An 18016-nucleotide genomic window follows, 5' to 3' on the forward strand; every position below is an offset into this window, starting at 1 on the left:
TATATTTTATACATTACATTTTTCAAAGTATCTACAAGCTTCTACAGTTTGTTGTCTTAACACAAACTTGAGTTCTGTTTTCATACATCGCTCCATTATTGTGGTGATACATGGAGGCGATGGACCTGTGGCTCTGCAGAACTATTAAAGGAGCCCAGATTGAGCCCTTAATCAATGTTGGGTTTGGTGTCTCTTAACATCTCAATAATATAATTAAACTTTTCAATGAGCTTTGTTTATACTTCCAGTAAGCCTACAATTATTTATTCTGCTTGTGCACCTTTGTCTACCACCAGATTTTTCCTTTCACTTAACGTTTTTTTATTAAATGCTTGGTTGCAGCCCTCTGTACAGATTGCTTGTGTGGTGATAATCTTTAGTCGCTTGCTCTCCTTGTGGGGAATGTCATTGACTCTCTGCTGGACAACTGATATGTAGACAATAGTCATAAAAAAAAAACTTTAATTATACTAATGTAAAATAATTTTATCAAATCTAATTTGTACATTACTATTAGCTTAAAAAGCTACAACCATAATAAGTATTTTAAATACATTACTGTGTGTAATGAGGATGCTTTTTTATTATTATTATTAAAACACAAATTATTAGACATTTAGATAATATTTCAAGGTTTTGTGTTGTATGCATTCTGCAGTAAGGCTGCATTATTAATGGGGATGATGTGTTTTTAGTTTTTAACGATAATAATCTCACGGAGAGCCAGTGACAGGCTTCCCTTCTTAGATAAACAGAGTTCACGTGTTGACTTCGAGCAGTGCACAGATTTTTAAAAGCGCAATGTGTCGGAGACCCATTTGGCTTACGGAAACAGGAATCCGCTTTTAAAGGGGACAAAATTTCTTTTGTTTCACATGACCTTCAGCTAGGACAGGAAAAAGGCAACAGGAAACCAGTTTGTACTTGTTTGGGTGCACCTGTGTCCCAGAGTTCATGACTTGACCATGGCATTGTTCAAACCGAAGGGGTAACAGTTAAGGAAAACAGGAAAAAATACAGTCGTGTGTGTGCGTGCGTGTGTGTGGAACATTTTCTGCTCGAAGTGTAATTGCTTTATCTTGATGCACTCAGTCTTCTCATAGAGACTGTACAAGGTCGATACGCCCAGTCAGCTACATTTACTTGGAAGGAAAGATATTGGAAGTAAATGCCAAGAGCACGAGGAAATGGAACAAACTATGCACAGAGAAGAGCAAAGACCTAATTTCCAGCATTGTGCAAAGTCCAAAAAAAAAAAACACACACCAAAGCTATCCTTTGGGTACATCTGCTGCTGAGTCAAAGAAAATTGGGAAACTGTCCAAGGGAGGCAAAAAAAACGATCTCTGTACCGATGAAAGTTGGGGTTGGCGTACCTTCACTAAAGAGCCAACAGGGACAGTTTCACTGACGTGTTCTCAGAAAGTCCCTCTACATGAATTCTGCCTTTTAAAAGTTCCTGAAGTTTGGACTGTTTAAAAAAAGGCCCCATGTGCTGCTGCTACCCAACAAATCTCAACTCTCCCCACTCTAACCACAGCTGTAAAAAGGACACGCGAACTCCACGTCTTTGTTGTTTGCTTTCTGTCAGAATTGGTTTTTCCAGTAAAGACAGTTGTCCGTTGTTAGTGATGTGAATTTAATATACATTCAGAATGTGGTTATTTCACTTTTGGGACATTTCTAATGAAGAACCTTGTGTGCATCATCGATTATGAACTTAATACGAAACACCATTCAGTATTGTGCCATTCGCCAATCTATTGATGCCCACCTGTTAAAAACAATTCAGGAGGGAAACATTGATATTCTTCTCTGTATAGTCACTCCCCAGCTCCCTGTGGGGGATCTCGAGGTATTCTCAAGCCAGATGGGATATGTTTAGTCCTTTTAGCTTCTTGTGTGTTCCTACAGAGGAAGCTACTTTGAGGATGTAGACTGGACACCTAAAAACAAATGGCCCCTCAGACTTTAGCAAGAACCCAAAACAAAAGGCCAAAGGCACATCCCTCTGCAGGTCAACTAAACACATGTCGACCAGACTATTGAAATCCAGTTTCCCTCTCAGTAGCTCTGGTCCATAAAGATCTGTTCCACCATTCCAGAGCTGGAGACAACCAATGGGAAGACGAGACTACACAGGAACTAAATTAACAGAAAAACATCCAAAAATCCATATCCTCACAGAATCATCGTCAAGCCTAGAGTTTTGGAATAAAGTGCGGATCATCATGAAATGAGCCACATGTATGATAACAACGTCTTCATGTTTTTGATCATTTGCAGTCTGTTGTAAAACATATCTTTAGCAACAGAGTTCAACGAGAAAACAAGCCTGATCCGCTCTGCTCTAGAACGGACATCAAAGTTGAGCCAAGCCGAGCCGAGACTGGGATCTCTATGGCTACTGCCACCGAGACGCCTCCTCTGGCAGCAGCGCTGTCACTTCACAAAAACCACACAGACAACACCTGACCCATTTTCCAAGCTGCTGCACCAGCCGTCAACTGGAGCCTGTCAGACATTTTTGATCAGCAGCTCAAAAAACGTTGGCATCGAAACCATTCCTGTCCCCTTGTGACAGATTTATTGTTTTGTAACAAGGAGCCACGCTCTTCTTCCATGTCCTATACATCAAATATTGGCAGAAAGCCCCTTATTCAAATGTGTTTTTTTTTCTATATCCCAATGATCAGCCAATCAGAAAGGCTCTCCACATCCAATATTGCATATTGTCCCTCTGGTCCAGCAATAAGGCTCAGCTGCATCCCTCACCGTCACCCCGCACCACCACCACCTCCCCACTCTGACAACGCCAAACATAAAGCCGCACCAGCAGCTCCAGATGTTGTGCCAGACAAGATTAAGTCACATCAGCCCAGAAGGGTGGCAAATCTTCCATTTTACCCTCTGCCTTCTCTTCACACCTCATCGTCTAAACCCCCCTTTCTCTCCCCATTTCCCTGAACCAACCAAAGGAAAGAAAACGAGTGAAAATCAAGCGAACAGAACATGCTCAAATTGACCTATTTAATTCATTGCGTTTCTTTCAATTAAATCATCTCTCAGCTGCCTATTAATCGATCAAATTTATTTCTATAGCACATTTCACCAGCAATCCAGTTCAAAGTGCCTCAGATGACAAAAACACAAAATTAGCAAAGTCACAAAGAAAAACACCAGACAGTCAACAATTGAACAAACGTTCAAATTTTGATGAGTGCCATCACCAAAATCATATGCATCAAAATATGTTGGTCAATGTCTCATTTACTGTGGTTCAAAAGCAGCAATAAACAGGTGGGGTTTTTTTAGTAGTGTGGTGCTAAGCCGTTCAGCGACATACAAACTAACAAAGTATTTTAAAAGTCTATTCTCTGAGCTACAGGGAGCCAGCGAAAGTTCGTTGCCTAATGAATAACATAAGGAAAAACTTGGTATCCCATGGTTTTCATATGATTTGAAAGCATTTATCTCCTACCTGACAGACATTGAAAACTCTCCAGGAGCGCTCTCGCTCTCCCTGACGAGGAAGGCCCCACACTCTCTGTGTCTCAGCCGGCTCTCCGCCACGCCACGAGATATTCGCCCTGCGAACCATCTGGAGGATGGACAGACACACACGGACAGACAAAGAAAGATATCACCAATGTAAATGTTAGAACGCACCGAGAAAATGTTCTTCCCAATAGAACATGTTTCACACTACAAAACTTCAGTGAGCATCAATAGAATTTTACGTGACAGACCAAATTACTGCATGTATATTGAAGAGGAAGGAAAATTATCGGTTTTAATTTTAYTGTGTATATAAAAGCCTGAAACGTTCATTGACTACTTGTAATCATCCCCATCTACTGTTATGCTTCCTCATGCAGGGCACTATTCAACTCACCACCAAACATTGATGATGGGTATGGAAAAACTGCAAACCATCAAAAGGTATGCATGTCCTTTGTGAGCCAAGATGCTCACAAYATCTCTGGAGGAGCTGCAGAGATCCACAACTCAGCTGGAGGAATTTGTCTTTCCTCCAGCTGAGGAGGAAAGACAAATTTCCTCCTCAGCTGGAGGAGGAAATTTGTCTCCTCCAGCTGGGTAAAAAACTAGTGGGTACTAGTTTTTTAGTGGGCTAAACTAGTTTTCTAGTGGGCTAAACTAGTTTTCTAGTGGGCTAAAAAACTAGTTTTTTTAGTGGGTTAAAAAACTAGGTTTTTAGTGGGTTAGTGGGTTTTTATTGTAGGTTTTTTAGTTTTTATGAAAAGGTAGCATAAAACATCAGTATTTAAACATCAGTATTCTTTTTTTAAAGAAAGCCGTCTGGATGGATAAAAGCCATATTCATATGTTGAAATGGCCTAATCAAAGTCCAGACCTACGTTTTGCCACTAATTCAAGACTGAAAATTGAGTATTTTTTTTTGTAAGGGACTGTAGATACAAAGGTATGCTGCACTGAGAAACTCCTGTACCAGAAATTACACACTCTTGAAAAACAAGCTGTTAGTGCGTAAGTACCAACCCTGAAACTGCTGAGAATTTCAAGGGGGGAAAAAAAGGGCTGACAGGTACTTACAAGAGAAACGAGGCAAAGATAAAACGAGTTTGTGAAGTTATTTTTGAAACAAGATGCTAAATTTGCACTTAAAACAGATCGCAATAAAAGTGGAAATATGGCTGTCAGCCGTGCAGGTTGAGTAACGCTGTCGTTTTATATCAAAGTTTTTGCCCGCTTGCTAGAGTTGCTTGGAAGTAAGGCTTCCAAGAAAAAAAATCAGCTCCTATGAACCAGATTAGTAAAACAAGGCTATAAACACCAAGCAGAGCGAAATTAATTTCTTGGGCGTTCTTAGTAGCTCTTGTCACATTAGAAAATGTTTTTCCCTTATACTTCACATTATTGTGAGCGAGAATGAAGAAACTGATAAAGATCTCCACAAATTTCTCCTAAGGGTGTTCAAAAAATATTATTCCAGTTGGATCAGGCTTCAGTGCTCGCTAATAAACCACAGCTGAGCTACTTGTTCTGTAGTCAGTTTGTTGTTTGTCACAGCGAATGTACAATCCAGCTGGTGTCCAAGCATCTGATGGAAACATGGGGTATACAAGCAGATTAACACTAAAAAGACACACACTCACACACATACACTACACACAGACGGCTGGATTGTGGGCTTATGTAAGGCATAAAGTGAGAGCGTCCCCTTGGGTATTCTGCCTTATGCCAGAGTGCAGATGTCCAAAGCGGAGCACAGAGCGCCTGGAGCTACCCGCTGCACACATTCACTGACTGATGAGCGGTTAGATAGACCAGCGCTGGATGTGTGAAACGCATTCACACAATTTGCAGAAGAGCCGAGGATGTGTGGGGGCACAATGCACACGTGTGTGTGTGCGTGTGGGGGTGTGCGTGTGTGTGTGTGTGTGTGTGAGCTTACGCATGTGGCCTCAGGTTGATGTAGTTTTTTGGCACAAAGCCTTTCCTGTTGTGGAGCTCAGCTGTGTACCAGTTAGGATCATCTTCCATGTTGGTGATCTGGGAACAAACATTCACAGACGGGTAAATACATCAGATGMTGCTGGTAAAGAAGTCGGTGCAAATTTGAAACGCAACAGTATACTCTTCAGTGTGTCTGTGTTTCATACCGAAATGCCTTTCGGCTTTTAAAATGCACTGCAATCGAATACATTTAGGTTTAGTGGTGATGTTACCAAGATCAATTTTATTTTTTTTCAATTGTGTGACAGGTCAATCAGAACTTCATCTGATTGATTACCAAACTTTAGTTGRTTGCCACTTGCAGAAAAAATAACAATAGTTCAAAAAGTTCTTTTTATCAATGTTTTTGAAGAGTTTCACACTGCTAGAGTTACGTGTAGAAATAGTTCAGGAGGTAGTTCATGCCCACAACAATTAACTCTCATGGCATCTGTTCATAAAAGTCCAAATTAGCTGATCCTAGAGTTAAAACGAACGGCTAGTTCGAGAGTCTCAAAGGGCACAGATGAACTATGCTGCTTTAAAACAACTTTAACTTCAGAGGATGTCACAGAGGCTGATGACAGCTCTATTTTAAGGACGTCTAAACCTTCGTGACATTTTCAGTGGGCAACTACTTACAAAACCGCTCATGATAGCTCACAGAGGAAAATGACAAATAGTTGCTGGTGCACCATCAATGACCTTCATGTGCAAAATGCACTGACAACAGGACATGCAAGCCATTTCAAAACTGTGTTTGCTTAAATTCAAACTTATTTACATCTATGTCAGGTTCCAACTCAGAGCGGAGTGTTTTACTCTTTCCATTCTCACCACTCGTTTCACATAGGAAGACAATTCATGGCACACCGCCTCATACCTTAATTTTTAAATAGTTATTACTTTGTTTGTAACTAACAGTCCAGAGCAAGGACAGCGTTTGCATAAGCTGCTTGGATATTTTCGACATGGGCTTGTTTCAAAATGGTACGCCCACTCTGGGCTTAACTTATCTTGGACTAGCCGTTAGCCCGATTCTCAAGGACCAAGAATTTCAACCAAAGAAAAAAACATCAGGAGATTTACCCATACAAGGCAAAATTTTAACTCCTTATAACTTTTTGACCGAACCTCACTTCAAAAATCCTCATCTACACCTTCAAAGTCTTGTTCTAAAACTCCTACGCAGATTATTATGGTAATAATGATTTGGTTTTTGTTTACATTTGCTGGTAAAAACCTGATTGCAATTTGCATAATTACTTCAAGTATCTGATACAACAAACACACTTTATAGACAACCTTAGAAACAGAGAGCATTGAAGCTAATAAAAGGCAAAGCATCTTATGATCTGTGTGTTGTTTAAAGCTGCCTGTTTTATCTCTTTTTTTTATTTTTATTTTTATATTTTTTGCAAWATGCTCCACTCCTGTCAGGAAGGTATTTTTACTCAAGTATATATGACTTGCTATTTAAGATGTTTCACAACTTGTGTAACTAAATATTACCCTCGTCTTGCACTTGGTAGTGAAACATGAGTTCAGGAGCTCTTTTAAAATGCTGTATTTTAAATCCTGTATTTAAAATTTTGACATCGTCTAACACTTTTACAAATTTCTTTTAGTGATGACATAAAGTTCGAGCTGATAGTGGTTTGAATTTTATCTGACCACTTGTGATACAAGTGAACTTGAAGTTTTGATTTTCCTAAGTGTATTAATCTGACTAAAAAAAACCCAAAAATAATAAACATACACATTTTCAAACCATTAAAATCTGGTACATGTTGCAGCTGTTGCTTTAATCCATAATAACTATGAACACAAATTAGTTCTGTTTTAAATTAGCTGAACTTAGAACTAGTTCTTACTAAAAGTAAAGCGCAAACAAATCTAGCCTAGTCTAATTCTGTACAACTTAAGACAGAAACTATGCAAATTAATTGTTTTTTTGTAAAGGTTAGTTGTTTTGGCTTCAAACACACAAAATGGTGGCCCCATCAAAAAGTCTTTATGCCCACATAACTGTACATTTACTGGCTTTGAGAACTTAAATGTGGCAATGACATTGAAGTTTTTGGAGTGTTTTGCCAAAACAATTTYCCCTGTCCCCTCCCTGCCTCCAGAAACTTAATTTCATGCATCAACTGGCCGTAATGGCTACATGCTCACGTTTATGTGAGCATTTGAAAATGTGMTCCAGACCACAGATTGATTTACTGCTCGTAGCATCAATCATCATTCACTCACAGAGCTAAATGATTGCCCTATTATTGAGTTGGCCGCTCGACACTCAACCAAACAAAAGTGTTTTTGAACRCAKAAGTATAGAAAGAAATCCTCATTAAGCTCCCTGTGTGGCCGTAGTCGGCGTTATTTTAGAGGGATTTTCTTTTTTCCAGCTCCCTGTCCTCGATTATTCCGTYGTGAATGCATCACGCCGAGTGTGGAAGTGACAGATGTTAACTCTTGTAAGTGCTGTTAAAATCGAGTCTCAACTCTCTCATACGGCTTGCACAAGCAGAGTCTGAAACGGATTGCGTACCTTCCCCCCCCCCAAAGAGGAATAATTCAATATAAATGTGCTTTCAGACTTTGATAGATTTCACCTCCATATATTTTGTGACTAATAATACAACTGCGAGGCCAAAAGCSGTATTAAAATATCAGTATTTTGCATATGCTTTTTTCTATAGAAGTCATRAAAAAGTATTCGCTGGATACTTTTTGAGAACACAAAAAAATKTCATTCATTTAGTGTCATGAAAATGCATTCGCCATGCTTTTGGTTTTGCTTTTTATTTAAAATGGAGGGAAGAAACAAAGTAAATACAAATAAATKAAATTTTGTCAGGATGTGCTGCAAGCAAGGAGAACATTTTACACTCATCAGCTATTTTATGTAGCAATGCAGCCACAGACCATCGCACTACCACCACCATGTTTTCCACTTCTAGAAAGGTTAATCTCCGTCTAGCACGTTTTCTCTACTCATGGCTGTTGACTCCTACTGTGGTTCACTTAGAAAGTGCTCCGTTTCCCATCTGCTCTTGAATTTCTTTTGACTGGACAAAATGTGTTGCTTTTTTTAGATTCATTTAGTTGCAGTGGCAATAACAAAATACTACTAATTGTATTGTAAGCTACAAATATAGAATATATGATAACATTATTTTAGTGTGCCACAATCAGACTGAATTACACTGCTGGTAGTTATTTAATACTAATCTTTAAAAATAAATAAATTTCACATGTTCACCCTCTGACATCTGTTAATTAGAGTTCGSTGCACTCCTTTATTTATTTATTTWTTTTTTTKTGTGGCCGTCGAGTCCAAACTTGTCCACATTGCCTTCGAGCTTTAAGCAGAAATTTAGAGTTGCCACTTTTTATTTATCTGCAAAGCTATTTTTACCACTTCTTTATGAGTCACCTCTCTTCTCATTGTGATGGATCCGGCTCCGCACGGCTACCGYACAATAACGCATGAACAAAGCAACGCACCCCAGCAGAATAAGCTCCAGTTCTTGCCGGCAACAAAGTCTGAAAATGAGCCTCTCTGGGACCAGAGATAGATTATTAACCGGAGAGGCGGCTTCAGACGCCGACATCCAGCGTCAACAGGAAAACAGATCGATGTATTTTTAAAATAATCTTTTGATTTTTTTAATCCCTCAGTGTTACCAGCACACGTATACGAGGAGGTTTTTGGGCCCAAATTAGGAAATATAAACGATATTCGAACTTGATGCACGAATTAAGGTTGCAGTGTCAAGACAGCCATTTACCACAGCAGCAGGGGGAAACAAAAAAAGCTCATTTCACGTAAAACCCAGCWGCGCTTCAGGTGACTGTCCTATTTACTGCAACCATAAAGCTTGTGTTCCCCAAAAGGCCGACCATAATTACTTATGCTTCAGATGTAAATACCGCCTCGTTTTGCCTGAATGCACAGATGACTTTGCAGACCGCAGAGATTAGCAGGATCTTCAGAATGTTTAAGTGCATGAAAGGAAAAGATCTAAACCGAAAACATCTGAATTGTATCCCAAATCACTGTTCTGTAACTTTTATACACTTTAATACAATTTCCCTATGATTCAAGGGTTACTGAAATTGCAGTTAAACCCTGACCTAGAGAAGCACTTGGCATTGTTTGGCAGAGACAAAATCTTGTGGTTAACTTAATCCCTTGGATTTCGTCTCTGTGTGACTGCTGACCAGCTGGAGCTGCAGTATAAATTTCGACAACCTCTTGTGCTTTTGAGCAGGTGTCTGCAGCAAAAACTTTCCACTACAACAATTTCCAGCAGTTGAAGCACAAGCTGCTGTTTCACCTGTTCAGCAAACATAGGAGTTAGCTTCAAATAAAATCAGAAAAATTGCTCTGCGAAATTACTTTCCTGTCATTTTGCGAAACGTCTCCATGTCATATTTTAAACTGAGAGCAGAGATGGCTGTTCTTACTCTGATGCTTGTGTTGTAAGTGTCAAAGGCAGAAGGTATTTGCATGGTTTACCTCAAGACAACGGAAACAAGAGAAATGTCTGAGCAGACATCCTTCTACTTGAAGGACTGTCTTTGAATGCTTGAACTGTGTATGAATGAGTCTAAATATCAAATTGAACTCGTCAAAATATAAACCTTTCAAACAACTGAAGGCAACAAAATCTACTGCCGAATGAACATTAAAGAGAATGAATTAAGAACTCAATAATGCAAGTGTTTTGTGACCGCTTAGAAATTTTAGAGAGAGTATGTCGCAATCAGAGTATTCTCTTCTTAGCAGTCTTTGTGGCAATGCATATTCCATTCTATTTTTATTTATAAAGTGTACTTAAAAGAAAATCAATATGTCTACCCAAAGTGGAAACGGATATATCAGAGGCAATAATCATAAAATAAAAATATGAAAGGCAGAGTAAGACGTATAAAACATTACTTAATGAAACAAAATTACAAATTGTGTGCGCAGTAATGTGTGTACATATGGTTTATTGAGGTACAAAGCATGAAAAGTTATGATAAGAACTGCATTCCTGCCACCTTAACGTTACGTTCGGCAGCCATATTGGATCCTGAACTCATCATGACTTGAGAAACTTTGACTTCCGATACCAACTTAAATGAGTGATCTGTTTAAACTGTCACTTTGAACCTGAAACAACATCAGAGTATGAATGCAATGTAGCATTGCTGTGACGTGATGAGACTTCCTCTCAGCTCACAAACCAAAAAAAATAAATAATAAATCCCAACGCATGCAGCTAGCAGGCCTAAGGCACTTTGCCATCACCCACTGGGAAATGAGAAAAAGAGCAATAAAGAATAATGACTTAACTTTTTTTATATATATATATAATATTAAGAACCTGACATGAACAATAGTTTTCATGCTAAACAACAGAATCTGAGTTGCTGTAACATTTAGGGAACTAAAATATAATGAATAACTGGAAAGTTCTAGTTGGAAGAGAATAAAACATACACAGGGTAGTCAGACGTAATCAACAAGAACAGACTTTATAATTTTTTTTTTTTTTAAATCTAGAAGTATCTAAACTGAAACGGGATGCTGTTTTTACCCCCATTCAGTATTTTAACAGTTGTGATCATTTTGTTAAAGACATTATGTATTAAATGGTGTCATGTATGAAACTGTACTCGCTTTGACAGCTGAAGTTTTAAAGTAATTTTCTACTGCTGTCAGAGAACTATGTTATGTGACTCCATAAAGTATTATCTATCGCCATCAGAATGGTTTTTTTTTWAAATTATTTTGGTTTGATCAAGGCTACTAATCTGTCACATTTTATGTGAGTCTATTGCCATAAAAGGGGAATAAAAACCAAAATAAATGCAGATATGGTTTAGCCAAAAGCTTTCAGGAAATGATAAACAATTACAATAAAGGACTAATGTGATTTGTCCTTTATCTGTCCTTTACCTCCATGATTTATAGAAAAAATACTTAACTAAATTAAAAAAAAACAAATAGTTGGCGAAGGTGGTGAAAAGACCCAGTGACAAAAAAACAACAACAAACAAACCAAGAAGCAGCTATAGGTATAAAACCAGCACTAATTAGTGGAACAATTCAGACATGAGAAACCTAAAATCTCTATAAACCATCTGATGACAAACCATGTGATGATTTTTACACATCACATGGTAAATGTGAAAAATAAGCTAAAGCCTTGCATTGCAGTGTGGGTCTTTCAAAATGAGCAACAAACTACAGTTTTTCTCAAGCTTTGGATTAAAGTGACTCTTATAAGCTCTTAACTTTTATAACAAAAAAAAAGTTTAAAAAACTGGATAGATAGATAGATAGATAGATAGATAGATAGATAGATAGATAGATAGATAGATAGATAGATAGATAGATAGATAGATAGATAGATAGATAGATNAGATAGATAGATAGATAGATAGATAGATAGATAGATAGATAGATAGATAGATAGATAGATAGATAGATAGATAGATAGATAGATAGATAGATAGAGTAAAAAATGGTTTCTCTTACCCTGAGCATGTCTCCCTTGTTAAAACTGAGTTCATCACTCTCTGTGGCACGAAATGTGTACAGTGCCACTGCTTCCATGCTGAAACCCCCAGACACATGCACATACACGCACTCACACACACACACGCGCACACACACACGGAGGCACCCCACTAATGCCCAAGGAACCGGCAGAGAGAGAGAAAAGGGAGATACGTGTAAAAGAAAAAGAAGAAATCCTGTCAGACGCGAGACTGGAGGAAGAGGATGAGAGGAAAGGTCTGTTCTGTCCTGTGAGCCTCAGAGTGCATAAGAGTCAGATCAGAGGACGAGAGTGACTGAGCTCGATGAGGGGAAAAACACAACTGGCTGCTGCTCAGCAACACAGTGCCATGAGTAACACTCTGAGAGAGAGAGAGAGACAGAGAGAGAGAGAGAGAGAGAGAGAGAGAGAGAGAGCGAGAGAGAGAGAGAGAACACTGACAGGGGCAAAAGAGTGGGAGGCACTTCCTGTGTGTATATTTATCTTATACTCTCGAAGTGGCTTCTGTGGATTGTATGAGCTCTTTTGTTCAATCAGGGTTTTTTTTTTGCATGCATGTCTCTGTCCGTGGTCGGTTTGTCATCATCCTGTCATCTTGCAAGCTACGTTCAGTTTCCCACCGCTGAGGTAGATGAGGTAAACGCAATCTCGGACGTTTGTCCCGTTATATCTACCGGTTTCAGCGACCCTGTTTCCATTCGGGTTGGAGCGCCAAAACCCAACTCCTCACACGTCTCAATTCAAGCGTGATTTATTTCATTTCAATTTTAAAAAAATACTTTACTAAAGGCATATTTAATGTTGTTATAACGTCTATTATCTAAGTGACTGTGGGCGGGCGATGAGCTCATGTAGCAGTCTGTCACGCTGCAAATCTGAGGAAGCCTCTGACCGAAGATAATCACAGTCTGATGAAGAGGATGCCAAGGGTTGTCCGTAATGTTCTCCATTTCATAATCAATCCAACTTTGCACATTAATCTTCAGAGCTTCCACTGCATGCAACTTGTTTGCAAATGATCTCACGTTCCCCATTATGACCAACGGAAGACTTTGTTATAATTTCCTCTCCTTCTCTCTCCCATTTACTCCTCCTTTGAATCCACGACACCTTCTTTTCAACTCATCTGGGATGTGTGGTTTGCAGTCGAGGTATTATTTCAGCAACGGCGATGTTAATCACCTGCTCCCAGCAGTAAACTGCCTTGTTACTATGGTTATGCATCATAACAAATGCTCAAAAAGTAATAAAAAAAAAAAAAGTGTTAGTAAAACAACCTCCCAGCTGCACAGCAGAATGGTTGTGCAAAATAATTATGTTTCAGGAAGAATTACAGGGTGAAAAAATGGGTTTTAATATATAAAAAATGAGCAGCGCAGTTCCGGAAATTCCAACAATTTGAATTTCTAAATTTGCCCGTTTATGAAAACGGTCTAAAATGTACAGTTGGTTGATGTCAGTGTGGAGAAACAAAAAATTGATTCGCTTATTTATAGAAGTGTTTGATTTTCCAAAACATAAAATCATACAATAACATGATCTTCAGTTCCTCAATCAACCATGAAGCCTCTTAAATGATACACAGCAATGAAGATTCTGATCATTGCTGGTTTGGTCCAAGACCAATTGATGTGAGACGACTGGTTTTCTCTTAAAATCAGCTTTTGGCTTATCGATTTTTGAGACAAAACTGGGAGACTACAGGAAGGGCCCCCTCCTTAGATTTCCTAAAATAAAACTTCCTGTTATGGCTTCCCAGAAAACAGGCTCATTTGAAAACTTGCTTCACCACATCTTAAGACGAAAGCAGCAGAAGGTGGCAGATGCAAATATAATTTCGCTTGCACTGACTTTACAAAGAGCCGATAAATGAGTTTTTTGCAGAAGAGCATCTCAGATGCAGCGACTCTCAAGAATATGCTCACCCCTTTTTAAAAAAGCCAGTTTTTTGGGACTTAAAACATAAGATCCTCTACTCTATCAAGATTTTCATTTTTTAGAGCATCTCACCCCCTAAATAAAAATGACCATCTCCTCCAGTAACCTCGGCTGCAAAGCAAAGCAAAGAAAAAAGCTACTATCAGGAGCCTCCAAAATGGTTTCAAGGGCCACAAATGGCTGCATTTTGTACATCGGCAGCATCAATGCAAACTAAGTCAACAGTCAAAACATGTTCCATGTCTTTTCATCAGCAGGTCTCCGATAAAGTCATTTCCTCCTGACCCTTTTGTCTCTTCACACCACTATTGAGTTGCTATGAGTAACAGAAATAAATCAGCTCTCTAATGGCTGGTTGCACAGGAAGTAGAACCAGGTACATTTACAGAGGGTGATACTTTCAATTAAGGTCCAAAAGAGCAAATGAGTCCAGTGTTGCAGCGCTATCTGCACAAAAAGTCAAGGGTTGTTTAGGGGAAACCTCAGTGGGACTGACTTTTCATATCTAGAGAGGACCATAAATCAGGTTTTACAGACTGGAACGGAATAAAACTCTTTGAATTCTTTAGAGTTGTGATAAGAATTCATTTTCTCTGAGACTTAATTCCACGTTCAGCTCAGGAGACTGAGATTGCACACGCTTTTCAGCATGCAGCAAGTTTTACGTTCCAAGGTTGAGATCCACATAAAGAGGAATCTGGAATCTTTAGGGATTTTTTTTTCTTCTCTTTTTTACCAAAACACTTGGGTAGCAGAAGTAGGCAAAGCGGAAAAGGAGGAAAGCTGTCGCCGTGGCATCTGCAGCCTGATCTGTCCAGGAAATCCCCTGTCAGGTGGCTGTTTGACTCAGCTATTAGAAGGATTGCAGGAGGAAGTAAAGAGAGCTGGACATAGAGACTGAAGAAGGAAAGAGGAAGTGGAAGTTGCTTTCAGCTAAAAAAGTTGCTGAGTTGCCCCTTCCCCTTCCCCCCCCCTCGCTTCTGTGATCGGTTGTAATTTTAGTGCGAGGTTTATTTTAGCTTTTGAAATTCAAAGCTTTCTTACATTTTGTTATGTTACAGCCAAAAAAAATCAGCATATTGTGATTTGGATTATAGGTTATATTATATTATATTATATTATATTATATTATATTATATTATATTATATTATATTATATTATATTATATTATATTATATTATATTATAGGTTAAGTCGTGCCACATATTTTTGATTTGTACTTGGGTTTGAGCTTTGACTAGACCATTGTAACATATTAACATGCATTGATCTGAACTGTTCCATTGCATCTCTGTCTGTTCCATGGAGTAGTTGTTGCCTAGCCTGGTAAAAACCAAAGCAAAATCTCAATAAGAGACAGTAAAGTTTGTGGTTGCAACGTGACAAAGTGTGAAAAAGTTTAAGTGTTTAGTTTACGAGGCACTGTCAATGTGGGTTATCTGCGGAGCTTTTTAGACCCGCTTGTCAACAACTGAGTGGGTGATCGTTATTATTATATTTTCTTTTAGGGTGATTGTTTCTGGAGTGTTTGTCTGTAGGTGGTTGCTTCTTTGTCTCGGCCACAACGTGGCTCTTCTTTCACTTTTATTAAGGCTCAGCTGATGAAGTTATATCACTTCCTGTGTCCTTAGCCGGAGGGTAACACATTGCCAAAGGCCTTTATGATCAGTCGATTTGTATACGTCGACACGTTTTCTAGCGTTGAGGCTTAAGTTGAGGGGCCGCTTCAACAATCCAATAAAATAAGAGAAAACGTCTGTCAAGTTTACTGCTTGTTCTCTGAGAAAACCATACAACAGCAGAAAGAAAATACATTTCTGTACAGTAACCCTTTAATTTTCATTGCAATGGAAAGAATTCAGTTTCCTTCTTTACATGTTTTTTTTTAGTCTTCTAGCTTAGCGTTTATTACCCACAACACAAGCTTCTCTGCTAGAGAGAGTAGCATGTCATCCCATCAGGGGCAATGATGCAAAAAGCATAAAAACCACTAGATCTGTGCGTGTGTGTGTGTGTGTGTCACAGGAAGCAAGTGGGCCACAGCGGAAAAAAGGCAGGTGGGTTAAAGTCTCTCAACTTCCCTGCAAAGAAAAAAAGGGCCTAGTTTAGACTAACGCAAAGTTTTTAATCTTTTCGTTCCAACTGTCTAAAGTATATCTTAAGCTCTTGTTCTCGCTTTGTATTGTTCCAATGACATTGTTTTCTATTTTTGCCATTTCTGTGGTTTGTCACAAATGCTCCAGCGCAGAAAGAAAACCCACAACAGCGAGGGCCACTGAAAGGCATGAAAGAAAAAAAAAAAAAATTCTGCGAAATTTGGAGGGGATTTCAACTGACTTCTATTCTTAGCTCTTAAATTTGGCTCATTTTGGTGTTTGGTCACTGCAACAAGTTGTGATATGAAAGGTAATGTAGAAACTCTTTACTTCAAAGCATGAAATGTTACTTGAGACGACGGCATATGTTATAACTGTTACATTTCTAAATGAAATTGTCGTAATCACCATAATAGCTTTGGGGAGTTGCACAAAAATCATTAGTTTGCTGTTTTTAAAAACGTAAAAAAAGCTCTTAAAGGTGTTTTGACACGAAAATAAGAGCTTCCAGTCAAGCAAGATGTTAATAATAATATTATTTTTAAGTTAATTCAGAGGTTTTGTTGTTTATGTAATCTGTTGACTTTAAAAAAAGCCAGTCTAACATTACTAACACACCAAAGCTCTTTGTCAAACAATTGTTTCTTGCAGTTAAAAACTTAGATTTGTTCTGTTGCTTCTGTCCCTCTCTTTTTGACTGTTCATTTTGTTTTGCTTTGTTTTTGTCATTTACTTCAACAAGTATTTACAAAAAATTTGAAAAAAGGTTTAAGCAAGGGGTGTCTAACTTTTTTTGTCATGTGGGCCCATGGAGTCAAAAAATGTTTGTTTTTTACCCACTCAACAATAAACTACACATATACTTAAATTAAACAAATAAAGAAGATTTCTTGCTGGGGAAAAAAATTTAAATTATTATATATATAAAATTTTAAAAGTTTTCTGTAGATTACCCTTATTAAGAATAATATTGCTCGTTTTCTAGGTATCAATTGGGGGGGGGGAATAAAACACAATTTAATCAGTTCTGATGAATAAAGTCAGGATTTAGGTCACTTTTTCTTTGAAAATACCTGCTGTATTTAGCCAACTTTATTAAAGTAATGAAAAGCAGACTAGAGTTAAGCAAAGTTTGCTTTCGAGTAAAAGTCTCTGGTTCTTCAAGAGAATGCAAAAAGTGAATCCTTTGTGTTATAGCCATCATTTTATATTGTAAGACTTTACTTGTCTTGATCATTTTAAAGATAGAAAGTATCCGTCTATATCAAAGCCCTGTACTGGGCGGGGAGCAAATTTGCATCCTTTTTGAACTGATGTCTGGGGCCACACACGATCAGACTAGGGGCCTCAATTGGCCCTCAGGCCACACAACTCACACAACACTTTGGACACCCCTAGTTTAAGCCAAAACAATAAACTGAGCGCATTAGGCCGGTGATATGTGTGGAAAATATGTAAAAAAAAAACATAATTTAATCCAGAAGTTGCTAGTCTCTTATTTCTCTTTTTGCCATTTCTTAGTTGAAATGTAAAGCCCTCATGAGCTTGATCCTATTTGCATATGAAAAAGATAACTCTAATATCCCAGTAGTACGGGTGGGTGTTATACATTATCCTGTTTCACACTCTTTCTTCTCCTTTTCTCTCCTGCTCTACCTGGAAAATCACTGCGCACCTCTGCAGACCAAAAGCGGAATCCTGACGGCCTTTGAGCTTTCCTTCATCGCGTCGGTTTTGTTCCTGTGAAAACGTCACATACATTTCTGTGGAGCTCCTATGTTCTGCAAAAAAAAAAAAAAAGAGGAAAAAAAAATGCAAATTTTTCATGACTCACATACATCGCTGCCTTTGTAACAGATTTAGCTTTGCCGTGCCTCAGTCGCTTGTGTGTGTGTGTGACAAGCACTGCTCAGTTATATAATGTGAGAGAGAGGTATGTGGACCATTTG

The 18016-nt window shown here is 38.5% G+C and overlaps 1 protein-coding gene across 1 annotated transcript in view; it reads right to left on the reverse strand.

Moving 5' to 3' along the window:
• Positions 1 to 12380, reverse strand: part of grapa (GRB2 related adaptor protein a) — a 33637-nt gene extending 21257 nt beyond the window's left edge. The window contains exons 1-3 of the mRNA XM_008416665.2: positions 12011 to 12380; positions 5438 to 5535; positions 3482 to 3601 (exon numbers count right to left, since the gene is read on the reverse strand). Of these exons, the coding sequence (XP_008414887.1) occupies positions 3482 to 3601; positions 5438 to 5535; positions 12011 to 12088 (296 nt within the window). The 5' untranslated portion in view covers positions 12089 to 12380. The remainder of the gene's footprint in view (positions 1 to 3481; positions 3602 to 5437; positions 5536 to 12010) is intronic.
• Positions 12381 to 18016: the final 5636 nt, after the last annotated feature.

The sequence above is a fragment of the Poecilia reticulata genome, linkage group LG8 (genome assembly GCF_000633615.1).
Source record: "Poecilia reticulata strain Guanapo linkage group LG8, Guppy_female_1.0+MT, whole genome shotgun sequence".
Taxonomy (NCBI): domain Eukaryota; kingdom Metazoa; phylum Chordata; class Actinopteri; order Cyprinodontiformes; family Poeciliidae; genus Poecilia; species Poecilia reticulata.